At 36.0% G+C, this 23148-nt stretch overlaps 1 protein-coding gene across 2 annotated transcripts in view; it reads left to right on the forward strand.

Annotated features, from left to right (window-relative positions):
* Nucleotides 1–23148, forward strand: part of LOC129938514 (segmentation protein cap'n'collar-like) — a 177804-nt gene that overhangs the window by 115613 nt on the left and 39043 nt on the right. For both annotated transcript variants that reach the window (XM_056046134.1, XM_056046135.1), the window contains exon 3: nt 5155–5245. In XM_056046134.1, the coding sequence (XP_055902109.1) occupies nt 5155–5245 (91 nt within the window). The remainder of the gene's footprint in view (nt 1–5154; nt 5246–23148) is intronic.

Below are 23148 nucleotides of genomic sequence, written 5' to 3' on the forward strand. Positions count from 1 at the left end.
TCAAAGTGCGGGGAATGTTGGAGCCCAACACATTCAATAATTTTACTCAACAATAAAATGAATTAAAATACCTAATATTAGTTGTAACGAATAAGTTACTAGCTTTTTCAAAAATTTATATTTTAAATATACCGCCTTAATACCAAGGTTCGCCATATTTTTAATGTCATATTGAACTAAAAACAGATGTTACATTTTAAGTAAAATCAATAAAGAAGATTATTGATATCAAGTCACGTTACACAAACAGGTCGTTTTCATTCTATCTAAAAGTAATTTTTACCATCGTTAGTTCTTGCGTTTATAATTGAAAAAGTTGCTTACAAAAATATGATTTGTTTTAAAGAAATAGTATTTTTGCTGAACATTACAATCAAATTTTTCTATTTCACGATTTGTAAATCGTTCAGTAAGGCGAAGTATTTTACGACTCTAGATCTTACTTCTGGGTTCCATCAAATACCGATGAAACCCAACGATATACCAAAAACAGCTTTCTCGACTATGAACGGTAAATATGAATTCTTGAGGCTACCATGCGGGTTGAAGAACGCCCCAGCAATATTGCAAAGAATGATTGATGACGTCCTTAAGGAATTCATAGGAAAGATTTGTTATGTCTACATCGACGACATAATTGTTTTTGGTCAGAGTGAAGAAGACTACCTCAAAAATATCGATACTATATTCCAACGACTCCGGACAGTGAACCTTAAGGTGAATCTAGAAAAAACACATTTCATGAAAACATAGGTAGAATTTCTCGGTTATGTGATCACCCCTCAGGGCATACAACCTGACCCAAGCAAGGTATCAGCCATACAGGCTATTTCACCCCCGGAAACCTTGAAAGACCTAAAAAGCTTTCTGGGATTGACATCCTATTATAGGAAGTTTATACGCGACTACGCGACGTGAAGGTCGCGAAGTCCTTAACCATCTTGACCAGGGGGGAGTACGCACAAGTAAGGGCTAATGAGTCCAAACGTGTTCCGGTCAAGTTGAATGATGAAGCCTTGCAAGCGTTTATTTGACTTATTCATTTGGCAATAAAAACCACAATGCTAAGTTAAAGCGCTGGAAGGCTCGTATTGAGGAGTATAACTGCGAGCTTATCTACAAACCTGGAAAATCTAATGTAGTCGCTGATGCTTTGTCCAGGTTAAAGACGGTAGTCAATCACTTGACCAACTCAGAACGCACTGAGACGCCACCAAGTGTTATTTTAACCGAAAACGAATCTACCGAAACCGCCGTTGCGAATTGTAGTACTGATGCTGTTACTGTTGTTACGGATAAATCGGAAAGTACCGATACAACAGAGACAGCTGAGGAACATCAATCATCAAGTTCAACTGCCCATAGCGCTGATCAGGATAATACGGACCTGATCCCACACGTGGAGGTCCCTACTAATGTATTCCGTAATCAGATTATTAGAAAAGTTGGACGGGGTATAGAGGCTTACGAAGAGCCTCATCCGAGGTATTTCCGTCATTATTATGCAATTCCTGAACCAGACAGAGAAAATCTAACGGCCTTATTGAAAATAAAATTGAATCCAAATGTTGTAAACGGTATTAAGATACCGCAGAGTTGTTTGTCGTTGTTACAAGAGATATACTTAAATAACTTTACAAGGTATAAGCTAAGGATTACTCAGACAATCGTTGAAGACATAAAAAACAAAACACAGTGTATGAATTGATTATGAAAGAGCATAGAAGGGCCCATAGAAATCCGTGAAAACAGGGAGCAATTCCTTGAGCATTACTATTTCCCAAAAATGAATAGCCTTATAAAGAAATACACGAAGACATGTGAAATTTGTAATTTGAGTAAATATGATAGACATCCGAATCACCCAGATTTTCAACCAACCCCTATCCCCACTTATCCTTGCCAAATCCTCCATCTAGATATAGTTGAAATCCAGAATGAGAAATTTATCAGTTGCATTGATAAGTTTTCAAAGTTTGGAAAGCTTTTTCATATCAAGAACAGATCTGCTCTGCACCTCCGTGAAAAGATCATTAAAATTCTCCATTATTTTACAGTTCCAGAAATGTTAGTAACCGATAATATCATAATAAACTTTATTAAAATGCTAGGGATCAAACTATACAATACCCCCGTACGACGATCCGAGGTCAATGGCAAGTCGAGAGATTCCACTCGACAATCTTAGAAATATACCGTTGCCTCAAACAAGAACACAAAGATCTGCGACTGAAGGAGTTGCTTAATATTGCAGTCGAGGGATACAATAGAACAATCCACTCTGTAACCAAGCGCAAACCGAGCGACATTTTTTTTTCAAAGAACTCAGAGATTAAATTACCAAAATTTCCTCGATTTCCGCACCAAGGTCAATAAAGAACTAAAACACGAAAAAGAAAGAAAACAGAAAGAAACAAATCTGTATAGAAATAAGAAAAGAATTCAGGCTAAAATGTATAAAAAAGGTGACATAATATATACAGCCTGTAAGGGCATTAAAGCAAAAAATAAACCTTTGTTTCGTAAAGAAATAGTCGCTAAGGGCAACAAAGTAACTGTCATTACATCGACAGGCAGAAAAGTGCATAAAGCACATATCAAAAATATAAAAGATTAAAAAAAAGAAAGAAAGAAAAAAAAAAGAGGGATGAATTATGAATTAATTGTGAATTATGTTCCTTATGTTCTTTCTTACATTAAAAAATAAAAAATATATTTTCTTTATAGTAAAAATATGACTAAAAATTATTTTCTTATTTAAAAATTAATCGATATTGATGTACGAATTAAAGTAAAAAGAACTAAAAATGTTCATTAGTTATACCTATTAGCTTAAGATATTGTTCAGATTTTTCTTAGATTTCAGTAAAATTACAGACTAGCCTGCCTAACCTACCTAACTACAGTCCAGGGTTTGCAGCTGTTCTCATACACGTCACCGCTGGTTTCCATCAAAGAGAGCAAGGCTTGGATAATCAACGACAACTTTAATCTCATCCATGTCATCGACCTGAGCCAATTCGAGCGTCAACTAGAAGAGGTCTCGAAATCGATAAAGAAGAACTTCCGAGACTTAGACAGGAAGCAGCTGGTTAATTTTCCAACCGAATAAACTTGTTGAGGGCAAAACCATTGAGGAAGCAGAGGTCAATCGAATGGATAGGTTTAGCACTAAAATGGGTTGCAGGAAACCCAGACGCAGCAGATTGGAATAAAATCCTGCAAAGTCAACAGCAAATCGTGGAAAATAACAATGAACAGTGCAAGGTGAACGAGAAAATTTCCAGCGTAATAGAAGACATGACAAGGAAGATTAATAGGATTATTGAAGAGAAGTACCGTAAACAGATGGCGGCAGTGCAAAGACGCGGAGCTCTCCGTGTGGCAAGCTCTTATCGAACCGTATCAGAACGAGCTGTCCTTGTAATCGCTGGAGTGACCCCTATCGATCTCCTAGCAACAGAAAGGAAGTACGTCTACGACAAAAAGGCGGAAATGGGGGTGGAAGCGGCAGCCGAGGAGGCTAAGCAGCTGACCATACAGAAGTGGCAAGAGCGCTGGTGCGCAGAAAACAGAGGACGATGGACGGCGAGGCTGATCAGAAATGTGGTAGAGTGGAAGGAAACACGGCGAGGTTAATTATTACGTCACCCAGTTACTCACCGGACACGGTTACTTCAACGCATTTCTCCATAAGATCGGTAAAACGAGTAGCCCAGCCTGCCAGTACGGGGACTCCCAAGAAGATGATGCACAACATACCTTCTTTATCTGCAGCAGATGGGCAGCACAAAGAGAAGAACTGGAGAGAAACATTGGCACCATCACTCCAGAGAACATAGTTGAGAAGATGCTTAATAGCCAACATAACTGGAACTTGATTAGTACATACACGCATCAGCTCCTCAGAAACAAGAAAAGAGAAGAAGAACAGTTCCGCGTTCCTAACCTTTCCTAACCTATTAATCTACTAACCTAACCAAATCTAACCAAACCACCTTGAACTAACGTAACCTAACTTCACCTAATAAAAGACTAATCTAAACTAACGAAACCCAACTAATTTAACCTAATCCTTACATAACCTTCCTAACCTAGGAACGAAGTAAGCAGAAGAAGAAAAGATCCTGCTAAAAGACGTGAGCCCAGAATGGGCTGTACAACAGGACCCCCTCTTGAAGAAGTGCAATCCCGTAGTCCCGAGGGGGGGATCTTCGAGACACTTTTGGAGGTTTAGCCGGTATGCCATTAAAAGGTTTTCAAAAATTTGCATTTTTTCCTTGGTGAGCCCGGCACACGGGGATGTATGGATACCTCCTTATGGTGCGTAACGCATTCCTCCACAAGCAAAGTAAAAAAAAAAAAAATTATTATTATTATTATTATTATTATTATTATTATTATTATGGTGAAACATTTTATGCTGAAGAATAGCGTCAGTTTTGTAATGTATAGGTACATATAAAGAGTTTATTTGGCGTTTTCTAAAATAAAAATACACGTAGAGAAAAAAAAAATAATGGTTACCAGGTTCCGAAGCTTACTAAATTTCGTTTTTAAATATTTATCTATCATACTGAATTATTAATTTGCCACTGAATTCAAATTTTGTTTTTAAAAGCCAGTTCCTGAATTTTGAAACTCGTTTCTCTGTTTTGATCTTGTTCACCTTGGTCTGGAGACTCTGAATTCATAGCTCTGATATAAAACACTAACTATGGAACCGACAAAACTTTCATATGGCTAAGAAGAAAAATCGAACCATTTAAGGGAGCGAGCATGTGATTTGCTCGTGCAATTAGCTGATAGATGAGGCAATAATGCAAACAACATAAGATGTGATCGAAAAACATAATAAACAACAAAAATTCCTCTCTTAAATAAATTGTCAACAAGAAGAAATATTAGTCATTCCTTTACGCATAAGAAAAAATTGATTAGTTGGACATTATTGACTCATTTCAGTGCATGTAGTACCTACTTGATAACATCTAATACATTATTCAGAATTTTTATTTTGTTTGGTTGTGCTAACCTGTTCGAAAAATGTTTGATGCACTTTCATTGGAACCTATGACGAATTGTGAAGCCCCATGTTCAAACCATTTTTACTTCATTCCCTTATTTAAAATCACATTTAATTTTTTTTTTCAGAACACCGATATTATCGAATCAGTGCAAAATGAGGCCTATCTGAACACATTCTTAAGCGAAGAATACACGATGAACATAAATAGAATACAAAGTGAGTGAAATGTAATTACTATACAAAGTAAAAGTAAAATGTTTCTTAAAATACAATGACATCGCAGTACTTTGAAGATATGACAGTTATAACAAAAAAATGGTTTATCAAATTAGTTGCGTGTTCTATCAGGCAAATAATTTGATAATTGTTTTTAAAAAATATTGGTTTATGAATTTAAAAATTATACAAAAATTTCAAAAAAATCAAATTTAAATGAACAAAATTACTGGCAAGAGAACGACAACTCAGGCGACAAAAAGAACAGTTGAAAACAAGCATTTTCTTACTATGGGGGTTCATCTCCCCCCGTTTAGGCAATTCTGTTCTATTAGACAGTTTTTAAATCAAGTCAAAACTATGTAGGTATGAACAATTTAATTTTAAACTCAAAATTTGAGTAAAAAAGTTAAAACAAGGTTTAAAGCGTAATTTTTCAATACTTCAGGATTGTGTTGTCGTATTGTTTTTATTTTAAAATTCATAGCTCTTATTTGCTTTTGATCAAAAACTGAAAACTAGTAGATTTTATGTCTTTTAGGTTTTAAGAAACTACTCTCAGGCAAGGAAAAGATAATTTAATTAAAATATTTTTTTTCGGAACTTTAAATTTTCTCATAAACTAGAAGACATAAAATCTAGTTTTCAGTTTTTGATTTAAAAAAAATAAGATCAATGAATTCTAAAAAAAGACAATAGTAGATAATGTTAAAGTTTTAAAAAATTGCGCTTAAATGCTTTTCTTTAACTTTTTTTTGCCAAAATTTTGAGTTTAGAACATTTTTTTTTTCAAAAACTATGCATATTTTTGACTTGATTAAAAAACAAGCTTGTAGACAAAAGTGTTGGCTCTAAAAAAATGTAAAAACTTAGTTGTAAGTATTACCAGTATTTTTAATTTTTTTTCTATTTAACGCACATATTTCTAACCCTACCGCCTAGCAGGTGGGAGATAGACCCCCGCTCCCGTAGTAAAAAAAATGCTTGTTTTTAACTGTTCTATAGAAATCCGTCATGCAACTTTGTCGCCTGAGTTATTGTACTTCGCCCAAATTACTTAACTCAAAAAACTGACTTTCAAATCTACCAGCTCTATACATTTACTAGCATACAATAAAATAATTACCATTATGGTTTTGTTTTATAAAATATTTTCTCATTAATCGCTTTGACATAGTTCTATTTAGATTAAAAGTTGCGCATGTCGGCCTGTTGTTGGCATACAAAAATATGGTTATAACGGGTTATCCATTTTGAAATTTCAAAAGTTTTGGGCTGGAATTCTAAATGACATTTACGAAACACACAATGCGAAAATTACCTATCGCACAACGAATACAAATTTTTAAAACCATCTACTAAAATGGTGATTTTTCCACAACTACATATCGTGCTTTAGGAGGAGATTATGATTTAGATAATCGTCCATCTACGCAACAATTGGCAAGAGTGTGAAGAAATTTGAATATAAGTCTAGCTTCAACAACAATTGAAGCCAGCTGACCATTCACAACGTCGTAAATAAGTTGAATGGGTGCTTGAACAACAGGAGGTGGACGACAATTTTTAGGTGCGTGTCCTTTGTGGAAACCAAGGGCACCCGGCTAACTACAGGGCTAACCAGGCCAGCGAAAATGGTGTCAGGGAATGGGAACACGAGACAGGCTCCACCAACGGTTGCCCGAAAGGACCCTGTGCCTAAGGCACCAGAGGTGCATCCTGACATTGTAGCCTTGTTGTTGAGCATTCAAGGTCAACTAACAGGACTGCAAAGTCAAATAAAGGAAAAAGGCAAAAGCGTAGATCATCTCTACTCTTGGTTGCCTGACCTTGCGCAATTTAGACCATAATGGGCGCACTGTCGGAGACGCACCTTAAAGTCATAGCTGTGAATGTAAATTCACCGATTAGGATTGAACGAAGAGCCAATATTTTCCAATTGTTGAAAGACTATAGTCCCGATGTGTTTACGGATAGCGAAGCTAAGCTTAACCACAAACACAAATTGACTCATAAAAATTACATTATCGTAAGAAGAGACCGGCTCAAGACGTTAGAGTTTTGCGTTGTATGCATCTATCTCACTCAAAGGAGGCGGATGTATTTGATTGCGGCTTATGCAGCTTCAGCTCCGCAGGTAACATACTTTGCATCAGAACTCGAAATTCGTTTTAGGGAACTTAAACTGAGCTTGGAAGAAAACTATTTCATCTTGGCCGGTGATTTTAACGCAAAACATGAAGATTGGGGAAATCAACATAGTAATCCCAGAGGTAATCATCTTTTTAATTTGATGAATCTTTACAGCGTTGAATATGGTGTCGACCTGCTGGCTACTGAAAGGCCATCGTATCCAAGAAGCGGCTCCTTTCTGGACCTTTTGCTGTACGACACCAGACTGACAGTTACAGACAAAGTGGGTAATCACCCGCGAAACTACTTACAGACAGTCGAGTACGACAGTGATCACTGCGGACTGGCTGCTGTAATGCAGATTCCGAACGAACGCTTGGAGTTGGAGGAATACGTTGCAACGCACTCTTACAATTACAGTAAGATGCGTTGGCCTCGTTTCACCAATGCCCTAGCGAGAGAACTTCGTTCGAGTGGCATAGCCCCACCAAACAAAAGAAACCTGCCAAATACAACACTTACAACAGATAGAGGAAACAATAAAACAAACGATGGAACGGACAGTACCAAAGTACAAAGAACGGGACCAAATGGACGCGCACAGAAACGCGACTATTGACGCACTGTGAAGACACAAGAGTGGCTTACTGACAAGACTCAAAAACTTGTAAAGACGACTAACGGACCCACATGACTTGGAGGTAAGAACACTGAAGTCGTCAATAAAAAATGTCAATCTGTTGATCAAGGATAACTACAGGTTAACAATTAACCAGTACTGGGACCGCAAGATCCGGTCAGTTAATTCGAGTGACTCTAGTATGTTCCCCAAAATCATCAAGATACTTATTTAAGGTGGCGCAACAGTCTGGGTGGACCTGGGCCTCAACCAACATGTTTCTCCAGCCGGCACGGTCCCTAGCTAGTTGTCTCCAGTTTCACACGCCAAGTTGGTTGAGGTCCTCTCCCACTTGGGTGCGCCACCTGATTCGCGGTCTTCCTCTACTGCGCCGTCAATTGGGATTGGATTCGAAGACCTTCCGGGCTGGACCGTTGATGTCCATCCGCTCTACATGACCTTGCCATCTAAGCATTTGGACTTTAATTCTGCTAACTAGGTAAGTGTCGCTGTACAGCCCGTACAGTTCGTCGTTGTATCTTCTCCTCCATTCTCCATCTATGCGTACGGGACCAAAAATCACCCGAAGACTTTTTCTCTCGAAGCATCCTAAGACGCTCTCATCTTTCTTTGACAGGGTCCAGGCCTCAGCGCCATAAATGAGAACCGGGATGATGAGTGTCTTATAGATGGTGAAATTAGATGCTCGAGAGAGGACTTTACTTCTCAATTGCCTTCTAAGTCCAAAGACGCAGCGATTTGCAAGAGTTATTCTTCGTTTAATTTCAGCGCTTGTGTCGTTGTCTGTGTTAATAGAGGTGCCTAGGTAGACAAAGTCCTTAACTACCTCAAAGTTATAGCTGTCCATGGTGACGTTTTGTCCAAGACGTTGTCGTTCAGTGTCCTTTTTTGATAACAGCATATACTTGGTCCTGCCCTCATTGACCACTTCTTCATCTTCTACATGCTCAAAAACGCTCCACTGACACTTTGATCTTCCAATTTTGTCAATATCATCTGTGTATCCGAGTAATTGGATGGACCTTTGGAAGATTGTGCCTCTAGTGTTGACGGTTGAGTTTTGCACAATTCTTTCCAGAATGATGTTGAAGAAGTCGCATGACAGTGCATCGCCTTGTCTAAAAACTTTTTTTGACATCAAATGCATCGGTAAGATCTTTTCCGACCTTGATAGAGCAGCGTGCATTCTCCATCGTCATTCTGCAAAAACGGATAAGTTTGACAGGGATGCCAAAACTAGACATTGCTCGGTAGAGCTCTTCCCTATAGATGCTGTCATACGCGGCTTTAAAATCGATAAAGAGATGGTAGGTATCGATTTGAAGCTCCTGGTTTTTTCCAAGATCTGCCGTATTTTGAATATTTGGTCGATAGTGGACTTTCCTGGTCTGAAGCCACACTGATTAGGACCAATCAGGTTGTTGTAAAATGGCTTCAGACGTTCACATAATACAGCAGAGAGGATCTTATACGCAATGTTAAGAAGACTGATGCCTCTGTAGTTGGCGCAGTTTAGAGGGTCTCCTTTCTTATGTATCGGGCACACTATGCTGATATTCCACTCATCGGGCATGCTTTCTTCCGACCATTTTTTGCAGATGAGTTGGTGCAGCGATACCGTCAGCTCCAACAGCTTTGTTTGACTTAAGTTTATATATAGCAATCTTTACTTCTTCAAGGTCGGGTAGGCTGAATTGTTGATCTGCTTCGCCGAGGTTGAGTGGTTCTACCTCCCTTACAGCTGAATTCGGTTAGCCATCGCCCTTATATAATTCGGAGAAGTGATCTGTCCATATTCTCAGCATCGACTGCGGTTCTACTACGATGTTTCCCTGATCGTCTTTACAGGCTTCGGTTCGTGGTTCGTGGCTGTTACCCTTGATAGGTTTTTTTTACCTTTTGGTAAAATTTACGAACCTCATTTCTGTTGTGACATCCCTCTATCTCTTCGATCATATAATATATATAATACAATTTTAATGTCATAGCCAGGGCACTGCTCATATGTCTTGTCCAAGAGCTCGAAAAATATGTCGTTGGTGTCTTCACCTTTCTCCTCTGTTGGGGCATGCGGGCATATTACGCTTATGTTAGCGAATTAAGCTTTGATGCGGATTGTCGTGATGTGCTCACTCACACTGTTGAAACTCAAGACTTTTTGCCTGAGTCTAGTTTCAACAACAAATCCACACCCAAATAGACGCTGTCTTTGTTCTCGGTAGCAATCGCCGTAGCATATATCTCAGTCTTTTAGTTTACGTTTGCCCGGTCCATCCCATCGCATTTCTTTGATGGCGGTAATATCTGCCTTGCAGCAGTTAAAGGCTTCCGCTTATTGTTCGGCTGCACGTGGTCTGTTAAGGGACCTAACATTCCACGAACATATCCGAAGTTCGTTGTCCTTATTTCGTTTGCGTTGGTTGCCAACAGTGAATCCGTCCGTATCCGAGGCTTGTTGGTGCTTCGCAACTTAAGGTTTTTTAACGTAGCTAGGAAGTCACCCCGACAGGTTTGGGGTTGCAACCTGGAGGGTAAGATCCTTAGTATAACTCCAAGGAAGCGGAGCCGGATACCGCTCCTTACAGGTTAGGGCTCCGAATATGTCGAAGAAGCCCTATAAGGTGTTCACTAAGTAGTTCAACCTTACTGGAACTGTAGTCGACACCGTTGATTCCATCTCGAGAATTCGTCCGCTGCCGCATGGATAAGGAGAGGTGCCTTAGTGGAAACACTTCCCCCCCCCCACTCTCGTTTGCTGCCCCCAACAATTTTCCACTGGGGTTGGAACCCAATCTCCAGTTGAGGCACTAGGCACCTGATGTAATAATATGACACAATGGCGAACTGAGAACCGCGGTTTCATGCGGTTCAATGACGATTCCTTGGCAAATGCCATAATCGCCGAGCAAACGGGACCAAGCCCCTTGTTAGTGACGAAGGTTGAGCTTCAGCTCATCTTCAATTCAATAAAAAATAAAAAGTCAGGAGATGTCGATGGTCTATCCAACGTTGTACTAAGACATTAACCGATGGAAGCAATTGACATTTACACCACACTCTTCAACAATGCACTGAATAATACATATGTGGCGAACCCTACTTTCTAATTTCTAAATTAAAAATAATTTTGTTTTAAGTATATAACTGAATATAAATGAAATGTACTAGAATAGTAAATGCCGGAAATTTATTATTATTCATCTTTAATTAAGAAATATTTTGTGTTAAATAAAGTGGACTTTAGTTTTGTAACTTATATCTTTTATTTCGAAGTCGTCTAAAGGTACTCTACTAATAATCTCCACACATACTATTCAATGTATTGGAAGACCGCTGTGGTTCATCCTCTCCCAAAAAATGAAAGGACAACTCCAACTTGTCAAATCTTCGGTCGATAAGTCTTCTTCCGAGCATCAGCAATGTTTTCGAAAAAATCATTAATAGGGCTCTGACTAAGAGTGCTGCGGACAACAAAATAATTCCGGATAAACAGTTCGGGTTCAGGGTGGGCCATGACACAATTCATGCTGCGTCTAAACTCGTTTGTGATATCCAATGGAATAAATCAAAACAACAATGCACATGTGCTGTTCTGGTTGATTTGGAAAAGGCCTTCGACATCGTATGTTTAGAGGGTCTTTACCTAAAACTGAGCAGGCTTGGCATAAGCTTATACTTTATGATATGCTTAACGGTAGAAAGTTTGTTGTCAAAAGTGGCAATGTAACATTCTCAATTAAAAATGGTCTTCAACAGGGAGCGATGAATTCGCCGATTTTCTGCAGCATTTACACCAGTGATCTGATAGGTAGTCTTACAAAGGCAATTGCGTACGCCGACGATCTACTTGCGTACAGAACGGCCTGAATGATTGAGGTTATTAGAATTTTCTTGCAGCGTGATTTCGACAAGATTCAGCGATATTGCGACCACTGGAAACTGAAAATAAATTTCCAGAAGTCGGAGACAATTCTGTTCCGGACTCCATTGGCTAGGGCCACGATGGATACGTGCAAGAACTGGCGCAAGATGGTCATCGTTGAACTTCACGGGCAGCCATTAGCGAGCAAAAGTGTAGTGAAGTACCTCGGTATCTGGTTAGATCAGTATTTATATTTCGACAGACATATAAATGCTGCTCTGACCAGGGCCAAAGGAGCCTTCGCTCCCAATGATCGTTTATGGTTTCCCTGTGTGGTTTAACGTTGTCCCTTCCCAGATGGAGAAGTTTCCGCTGTTCGAGCGGCAGTGTTACGACGCTGTACTGGCTTATATCGAACAGCCGAATCTTCTTATGTGCATTACTTTTCCAACGAGGTCCTTTACAACGGGGCTCGAATCAACAGAATTGACAATTTCGTGTTAAAACTCGATCGAGGTCACATTTTAAGAGCTATGTCTTCGACCAACAATTTAATTTTTGGGGCGTTCTCTCCGAACGGCGAGTATTTTGAAAGTGCACAAGTGAGCGGCTTCATTTAACCAGAGCCATTCCTCTTTTTCGATAGATGCGGTCTGATACAGGATAGATTGGCAGTTCCGTTAATATACCACGTCAGACAATGAACCGTGGATAGGCGAATCCTGTTCGATTGGGACGTCATGGCACAAAGCGGAGCAGAGCTCCTTCGGTTCAGTAAGGCTGTGTCCGAACGGGACCGAACTGATAGGGTGAAGCAGGAGAACTAGTTTTGGTGGCTTCAATCGGCACTTGATATTGGGTAGTCGGGATGGGGTTTTAGGCCTTGGCCAGCTTACATACTTGTTTTATAGTTTTAGGGTTTCGTTTTAAGTAGAATAGGTATGGTGGCACAAAAAGAAATAGAAAAAAAAATACGAAACAGAAAAAAAAATAATAAAACATTAAAAAACATGGAATAAAACAAAATTAAAAAAAGACAACAAAATATGAAAAACAAAAATGTTAAATAGTTAGATTTGCTTCTGTGGTTATTCTAGTTTGAAGTAGTTTATAGGTAGAATAGGTAGTTTAAGTTAGCTTTAAGTTTTATTTAAGGACTTAATTGTAATTAGTTTTTATGTAAAAATAAAAAGGATACCGATATTAGTTTTTTAAATTTTCTAATGAATACAAAAATAAATAAAATTGAATTGAAGTTAAAATAGATCTTAGGGCCGAAAGGCAGTAGTAGTCTTATTGTTTAACTTAGAGTGTCCATATGGGGCCATTAAGTTAGTTGTAAATTATGGATAATAAGGCTAGTTTTATGAATTTTTTCCTAGCTTTAAGATAGGTTTAAGATTGAATTAATAAAAATGAATTTAAAAAAAAAAAAACAATTTTTAGGTGAGTATAATAATTAACAAAATGTTCGTCTTTGGGGTTCTGAGAATCCTCAAGTAATTTAAGAGAGGCTATTACATCCACACATTGTTACTGTTTGGTGTGCTCTTTGGTCCGGAGGTGTGATTGGATCTAACTTCCGACGATTCGGAGCGTTATGGTCATATGATAATCGACTTTTTTGCCTGCTATTGAAGAATACGACTTGAAAAATATGTGGTTCAAACAATACGGTGGCCACCAAGATCATGCGATTTGACACCGCTGGAATTCGTTTGTGTTATAGGGGTTTTAGTTGAAAAATCCATTGTAAAAAGCTTTAAATCTGTCAAGCAAAACGTCTTGGACACACTTTTTTGAAATCATGGCATTTTACTAACTTTTTGATATATCAATTATGGTAATCATTTCGACTTTAAAATCGGATAAATAAAAAAATAAATAAATTGGGTGGCGCAACAGTCCGTTGAGAACTAGGGCCTAGGGACTTACAATTCTTAACCACTTCTGTGTGCGAGTAATGTTGTCAGGACTGGAAGGGACCTATAGTTTATATGCCGAATCCGTGCTTTGAGAAGGCACTTTTTCATGACAAGAGTTACTCTGTAAGAATATGTTAATTCCTCGCAAGAGGCAGTACCCGTGAAAAGACTTTAGATGGCATAGGCAGGGATCGAACCCAAGACCTCTGGCATGACAGTCCAACACACTTTTTTTTTTTCAAATTAATTTTTATTTATTCAATCTTAAACCTATCTTAAAGCTAGACAAAAATTCATAAAACTAGCCTAATTATCCATAACTTACAACTAACTTAATGGTCCCATACGGACACTTTAAGTTAAACTATCAGTCCAACGCACTAACCATCATGCCACAGGCACTACAAAAAAAAAATCGGATAAATACTAGTTTTAAAACGGTAACCCTCGACAAGGGCTGGAAAAAAAAACTGCTAGTCAGTTGAATTTGATATAATGATGCAAATGTATATCTATCTGCACATTCAATTGAAGACATTTTTGTTACCACTCACAAAATTAGCTGATAGCTCTTAGACTATAAGACTCATTGTATTAATCTTTTGAGCATTTGGCTACTTACCATGTCATTAAGGATTTAAGATATTTTCGAGTAAATGTTTCACAATTTTTGTATTGGTTTTAATTTAGATGTAAAGATAAGTAAAGGAATAAGAACAATAAGTTTCAAAGGCAAATTTTAGTTATACACAAATAAAGTACTTGTTGAAAAAAAGTTGTATTATTGTTTTGTTTGTTATTTTTCTTGGGAAGACTAGAAAAATAAATTGTTGTTTTTATGATAAGTGCCAAGAAAATATAAGTTTTTCAGACTTTTAATGTTGCAGAGTCTTGAGAAGAATGATGATCTTGCTTGAGAGATTTCTTCTCTTAAAGATGTTTGTATTTATAGTGGGATATCTTAGGTTGAGTCAAATATAACTTTGGAATATTGCCAATGAAAATTGGATTTAAGGACTTAATTCGTTACGCCAATGATTTCCAATCGTCAGAAAAATTAAATTAATATTCAATGGAGCCTTCATCGTTATACTCTAAAGCATGGATCTGATTCACTGTGTGATCTCCATTTTTCCTATTTTATTGAACATATAAATTTTAATGAAGAATACTTTTATAAATATTAAAAATTCAAAAAATTCACATTGCAAGGAAAGCGATGGATTCGAGCTTTTTCACAAATGTGAACAAACCCAATAGTATACTAGCTCGCAACGTTTTCGAGCGAGAATTTTTAGGTCAGTTAATTTTTCGAGATGTTGTCTTTCTTGCTCTTTCGATTAGAGGCTAGGCTATCTAGCTAGCAGTAGCGGTTGTGTTTGTTAGTGCGCATTCTACCTGTGCAGGTGATAATTTTGAATTTTAAAAGATTTTTTAAAGCTTCATTTTCAATTTTCCACATATAAATAGGTCTCCTAATTATACATTTGTTATTGCCAGACATTTTTACGATTGTTAATTCAGTGGCCCCGAGGCAGAACCGCTATAGTCTGTTTTTAACATTTTTCAGGAGAGCAGTTTGAAGTTTTAAGAAAAAGTTCGCAATTACAAATTGAAGTTATTGGATCGTCTGACAGTGTTGAAACTATTATGGATTTAAAGATATTAAACCATTCTTTTGATCCAAAATTTAAAAACAAATCAAACATTGAAATTAAAAGCGTGGGAAGCAAAAGAAGCAGTTTAGTTATTTTGCCTCGGGAGAAATGTTCATACAAAATATCTTAAGTCGAGTTAAGCTGTTTTTCCTCGAAGTAAATTGAATTTTTAGTTTGCCAAAGTCGACTTAAGTTGTTTGTCCCTAATTTAATAAGACATTTTGCTCCGCGTAACTCGACTTTAGTTGTTATTCCATAACTATATTGAGTGAGATATGGCAACAAAATTTGAGATAAGATTTTCAAACGTTTGAAATCAAAGATACAATCTTGTTTTTGTATTCGAAAAGACACCAATTTATTAAAAAATATCTTACACAATATTGAATAATAACAATAAATATTACATCAAGATAAAACCATTGAAAAACATAAAATTAACAAAACAAAAAACAACAAAAAAGGTAGAATTCACATTTCGCAATTTTTTTTATTAACGTAATAAAATTGAAAATCTTTACAAATGTTGAGATCATAAATAGTTTCTTAAAAAAAAAAGGTATTACATTTTTTAAGTTTTGCAAATAATAGCAATAGTAATAGTATGGAATAAGGTGAATATAGAAAAATAGCTTTAATTTTCATCATCTTTACTTTCTGAATCACGATGTGTGTTTAGTGCACTTGAAGTTGTGCGAAGGCTTCGGTAAAACTCATGAAATTCGGGATTAATATATTGCGTCAATTCCATAAGATCCTTCTTTTTTTCGGCAGATATATTTGGTACATCTTTAATAACTTTAAGCTCGCTTAGTGAAAAAGTAGAAGATCCTCTTTTTGCCAATGATAATATTTTGTTCTTCTGGATTCAAAGTCATTTTATAAAATATTTTTTTACTGTCACTGGTGTATCGAATCCATCTCACGGTGTTCCAAACAAATTGTTCTCCTTCTAAATTAGATCGTTTCCAATTTAAATTGGTTTTTGAGATTTCACAAAAATTGAAAAATTCAGCTTGTTGCATTTCATATACCTTCATTTTGGAATTAATACCACCAATAAACTGGTACCAATCTCTAGGGACACTAATTTCAACATTTGACTTTTTCTTTCTCCTTTCAATTAGGGCATGACAAGAATCGCATTCCATATGTGTATGGCCAGGCTCTAAGAACTTGTGATCAATATATTCAATTGATGAATTTTCTTTTAGAAAAAGAAGAGTTTAAAAATGCAGGAAGAAATCTCATTCCCACCCCTACGCGCAATACCTTTGTGCCACATATAGCAGCTAGAAAAATAGGTCTCTAAATCATGTACCGTAAGATTGAATGTCTATAGTTGCCTTTTGTAAGAACTTACGGAGTTTCTTAGAAAAGGCGTTGGCAGATATTGCTGTAAGTCAAACGCAAAGGCTCTCATGCTTTGATTTTGCTTCGTGTTTTCCTTATCAACATTTTTTTGGTCGTAGCCGAACTCTGCTTTTACAAGATGTAATGGTTTTTGCTCAAATGATATCTTTTTCTCTTCAGCGTCTTGAGGAACTTTAATCTTAGATATAAATGTATCACAATTTGAACAGTTGTCTAATTTAGGGGCTTTAAACTTAAGATTCATAGTTGTTTGGAATATTTCAGCATATTTGGTCATGCCCATAGGGCTAGCTACTTCTTCTTTATACATGCGGTGCATTATTGCCAGATTTAAGCTCCCATTAATATATTTTTGGGATGTATCCCTACGGCTATAGTGGCTTTCATATGCCAGAAATGTTTGCATGTGCCGCTTTATTTCTTCTTCTTTCTCTTGACTAGTTTTGTTGGAAGGAGTTCTTTTTCCACGACAATTTTTAAATGGCAAAGTCGGACATGACAGTTTTTTACAAATTACACTCCTAATAAAACTTTCAGTTTCATCAAAGGACTGTGTAAAATGTTTTCGACAAATTTAAGAACGTTTGCCAGCATTCTCCAAAAAATAAAAAACGGTATTTTGACGATTACGTTTTCGTTCAGTTGAATTTGTCCGTGTATAACTTCTTTTTTGTCAATAACTAACAGGTTTCCAATATAAAGAATACGTTGATCATAAGATCCCAGGGACCAATAGTGATTGAAAATGGATTGAACGTTCTCAAATGAAAATTTTACCTGGCAATTAAATCGACACCTACCAAACGGTTGACAAATTCTGGCCTGCTTAATTACTCCAGAAGTAGATTCATAAGCTTTTCCAACATTTCTGAATATCTGTCGGCAAAGTCTTTTATTTTCACGTTTTCATTCTTTTAGGACAGTTGGTGGTTGGGTTGGTATATTTTCAATGTCTTCATTATCGGTGCATGAATCATGGGAAGTAATTTGAAAATCGGGATCTTTAAAGGAATCATCAGAATCTTTCCATTCGGGAAGATCATCGCAGTCAATAGAGACATTTTCCTTGTCTTTGTTGCTAACTGTTGCCAAATATTGGTCTACAAGTGTAATAGTGAAATACTAAGAAATAGTAACTTTTGAATAAAAAAAATAGGATTCTTACTGTCAAAAAAACATCTCATATCGATGTCAAATCCATTCATTGAAGATTTTGTTTCGGATTCGTTGTATGGAATTGATTGAAAATAATAATCTGATTCAATTGTTTCATTTGAATAATCATACGATGAATATTTTAGTGGCCATTGGATTAGTGATATTTCATTATTATGTTCATTAAGAGATTCAACAGGATGTGTAGACGTGCAAGCTTCAAGTATTATATGCCTTGGGCAATCATAAATATTCGTTTCATTTTTGCCTTTTAATCTAATATGTACCTTTTTTGTTTACCACTAACTATATTATTTTATGGTATAGAACTTCTCTGCATTACAAAATTATATGATCGCTTCGATGTTTCTGTAAATCATAAAAAAATATTCTTCAAACCAACATCGGCATAGGCAGATTCAAAACAAATAAGGCATAAGGATCAACCATATCACCACATACATAAATACAGATCGACACAGCCAACATTGCAAGAAAGGAAGACAGACAAGCAAAAAATGTCCCTCACGCCAATTATATAAGTAAGAAAGATGCAGGTGCGCACGGGTCTCATGAAAAGTCAGACAGACAGATAACCACTTTAGTAGAGATTGATACAGACAAGCAATACGAATATAGACAGGCAGAGTAATACTGGCGCACACACAATAGAAAACACAGCAAGTCGCCAAAAGACACTCAGTCCATACATAGCCAGATTTGCAGTTATCGGGATCCAAACATTATAACAGATTGACACAACCAGGCACACAAAAACGCCAGGCAGACATAAGGACAGACAATCACACAATGAGACAAAATCACAAGCACACACAAAACGAAGTTATAAAATTATCAAACCTTCATTAATAGTTAATTAAATTCACAATTAATTTTGTGATGATTTAGCGAGGTTTGTGGTCAGATTAATTAAATATTTAAAAAAGATTTTTCCTTATTGACCGCAAAAATCGTTATAAAAAGACAAAATTTGTTGTTGTTTTTAAAATTTTAAGGTTAAGGTTAAGGTGTTTTTGTTTAATTGTCGTCCGCTGATGATGGTTCCGTAGTTGAGAATCGAAATGCATTCGTATTGAATAAAAAGTATTAAAATTTTAAAAACAACAACAAATTTTGTCTTTTTATAACGATTTTTGCGGTCAATAAGGAAAAATCTTTTTTAAATACTTCATTAATAGCTTTTTCCTTTAACATTCGGGCCAGTGCAAAAAGCCTTTGTGATCGAGAGGAATTTTAATTACACTAATTTTAAATTCAAAATACTTGAAAAATCTAAAAAAGGAAATATCGACCGTGGCTAAAATCTAAATCGAGTTATAACAAAACTATTTGTTATTTTTATTTTCTTATCTTCGTGCAAAAATAACTAAAGTTGACTTAAGTACACACTTGTTTTTGATTTGGTCGGGCAACAACAACTAAACTCTACATTAGATTTTTATAAACTAACTCTTTGCCGCTGAAAAAGGACTAAAGTCAAATTTAGATTTTTCATGATCAATATTTCCTTGGGGAATAATGACTAAACTCAACTTAAGACACGACAAATTTATTTATCTCTTGGAGAATAACAACTAAAGTTTAGTTAAGTTGTTTTTAACCAAATAGAAATTTAAAAAATACAACAATTTCATTCTACAAAAGTAGACAAAAATCCATAATTTTCTCGCGAAAAAACAACTTAACTTGAGTTTAGTCGTTATTCCTTAAGAAAAATTGAAAACAATTTAATCTTAAGTCAACTTTAGATAACTATGTAAGGACTTTTCCCAATTTTGTTTGAGTTTAGTTGTTTTGCCTTGAGGAGGATGTACAAAACTGACTTTAGTGGTTTTGTTTTTGTAAAATTGTGGCTACATTTTTTATGATAAAAATGTAAAAAAATTTACAAAATAGATTCGAACGCGCTGAATCTAATCGCATGAAGAACTCAATTTTGTCTTAAGTCGACTTTAGGGGTTCTGCCTCCTGGGCGCAGAATTATGTTTCATACGCCAAAGTTTATAACTTTTATATTATATTCTTTAAAGATAAAAAAGAATATTCCTTTGTTCGTTGGTCGTTGGACGCTCTCATAGAAGCTAAAAGAACATATAGACACAAGTCATGAGAGTCAATACATTGGAAAATAGCAATTCCTGCCGTTATTGGTATACACAAGAATTTAGGACTACAATTTACTGTATATCAGTGGCGAGTCGTAACTTATTTCTAAAGGTTAGTCGGAGAAAAATGAGCGACCAGAAATGTACTTACTGAAATGTACATACTTTCTGAAAATGATCTCGGATTTGAAGTAGCACTCATCGGAAGTGTAATAAAATGCACGACTGGGTCGCACGAACTTGCTCCTGTATGCGAAGAGCCTGTTTAAAAAAGTACTTATATAAGATTTAAAAATACCTGTAAAATAAGTTTGTCTTCAAAGATATAAATGCCTTTTAATTTGTCAAAAAAAAACCGCACGATCTTTGTATATGAAAACCATAGTACTCTCATGAGCAGAAACTTTTAGGACCAGATGCCTAGTCGTTGGCGTGGCTTTAGTTTTGAAAGTAGAGAAATTCAGCGGGAGCGAGAGAAAAATATTATTCCCATTCCCATAAGCAGCCAGCAGAATAAGGGAGATAATTAATTTTCGACCCAAAAAGTCAACACGATTTCCTTCATTTTATTTGAGTCTATCCTCGTATATGTTCTCACATAAAGAGCTTTCATATGAAGGTTGATGAATTTGTTTTTGTTTTATTTATATCAATGCACTTTATATAACAAACAAAATGGCTTATTATTGTATACAATAAGGGGATGAAACAAACTTTTGCATGCTTAAGTCAGCTGTTTAGGATCTTTTACCGATATTTGTTTTTATTTCCATTCATAAGCCTGCTTTTACTTGTGTACGATCTTTGTATATGAAAAATGGTTTCTATTATCTATAAAGCTACAATACGATTCATATAGATTCAACTTGTTCCTTAAAAGCTCTTTTCCTTTAGATAGCTTTATTGTAATTTCATATTAGAAGAACCAGGATGGAAAATAAATAATATAAGAAATAGGCAGGCCATGAATGTTTAAATTGTAAGGCGATCGCCTATTGGTTGTGTAGTTAGGTAGCAGGTAGATGTCTAAAACGACCATAGAATAGTTCACTTGGCGTGCTTAGCTTAATGCAGATAGATAGATAAGTTCATGTTTATGATGAAGGAATGAAGGAATGTTATTGGTGGCTAGAAGGTACATACTACCAGTGACGGTGCGTCAATAAGACGTTTTAGACAGTGTCTACCCTTCAGATTTGAAACAATACTTTACTCTCTACAGTACCTTAATACATAACTTTAAAAATGATATGCATGGAAAAAAACAAAAATTTGTACCTAATTATACTAATTCCTATTTTGATTTCATTAAGAATAATATTTCCTATCCCATAGTACCTACTTCTTGTCATTTTTTGTCTAACCCATTTATATGTGTATCTACAATCTACATTCACACCTATTTCTACTTACCTCACATATACCAACATCATGCTATGCTAGCATAGCGCTATGATGGATAGCTTGGCTCTACATATACACTGCATCAAAAAATTGCACGTACATCAATCAAATTCAAATAAAATTATTACATTTATTGTACTTATAACCTAATCCACGTACCGATTTACTTTATTTTGAACAAAAAATGATACATAGATGTAAGTACAGTATTAATAGGTAACACAAATTTCGACCTTTCTTCTTATAACTTTTTTTTTTATAAACATATGTTTCTATAAGTATAACAAAATTGCACGTACACCAAACAAATGTACGTACACTGTTGTTTTTTTCTACAAAAATGAAATAACGGTTCTTTTCCAAGCCAAAAACACGTACGATCATGAGATTGAATCTCCTACTCAGTCTGTTATGTTTAATTGATCTGGCTAAAAGTGTTTTTTTTGCGTTTTAAATTTTTTTTTTAGTTATGGAATCATCACATAAAAAAGTTCCTATTGAAATAAAAAAACAAATTGTGGATCTCAAAAAGGATGGAAATAGTTATTCTAAAATATCATCCATTGTTAAGAGATCAAAATCAACTATTCAATGCGTGATAAAAAATTATGAAAAAAACAAAAGCTTCGAAATGGCCCCAGGAAGAGGTCGAAAAAAAAATTTTAAATGACAAAATGGAACGCAAAATCGTACGAATGGTGAAGGTTGACCCAAAAATAAGTGCTCCTAAGATAGCTGCAGAAATCGCAGTAAGTCATGGAATATCACTAAACCCACAAACAGTCCGGAACGTATTGCATTCAAAGGGTTATCAAGGACGTGCAATAAGAAAAAAGCCTTATATTTCGAAGACAAACGTGCAAAAGCGTTTGGACTATGCTAATGCGTATGCTTCGAAGCCGGATGATTTCTGGAAAAACATGATATTCCTTGACGAGAGTAAGTTCAACATTTTTGGGTCGGATGGAAGAAGGTTTGTGTGGCGGCAACCAAACACGGCCTTGGAGACAAAAAATATGCAGCCAACAGTGAAGCATGGAGGCTTAAATGTTATGGTCTGGGGAGCGATGGGGGCTAGCGGGGTGGGAAATTTAGTATTTGTTGAGTCAACGATGGATAAAATGGTTTATCTGCAAATACTAAAAGATAACTTAAAAGACAGCGCTAATAAAATGGGCTTAAGCGAGGAATTTGCATTAGTACAAGACAACGACCCTAAGCATTCCTCAAGGCTTGTGAAAGAATGGCCGTTGTATAGTGTGAAATCGCAGTTGCCTCATCCTCCTCAATCCCCAGATATAAATCCCATCGAACATCTTTGGGATTATTTGGAAAAGAAAATCCGAGAATCGGAAATAAGAAACAAAAATCAACTGAAAGCCGTTTTAATTGAAGAATGGAACAAAATTCCACCGGAAGTGACTTCAAAACTAGTCCTGTCCATGCAAAACCGTTTAAAGAATGTTATTAAGGCAAAAGGTTACCATACTAGGTACTAAACGAAGCAATTAACTAATAAACTTTAAAGTGTATGTGCAATTTTTTGATGTTAATTTTAGTTTCTTCCCTTTTTGTTATTGTTTTTTTATTCCTATGAAGTCTATGTAACTGAATTTTATTTTTTTT

The sequence above is a fragment of the Eupeodes corollae genome, chromosome 1 (assembly GCF_945859685.1).
Source record: "Eupeodes corollae chromosome 1, idEupCoro1.1, whole genome shotgun sequence".
Classification (NCBI taxonomy): Eukaryota; Metazoa; Arthropoda; class Insecta; order Diptera; family Syrphidae; genus Eupeodes; species Eupeodes corollae.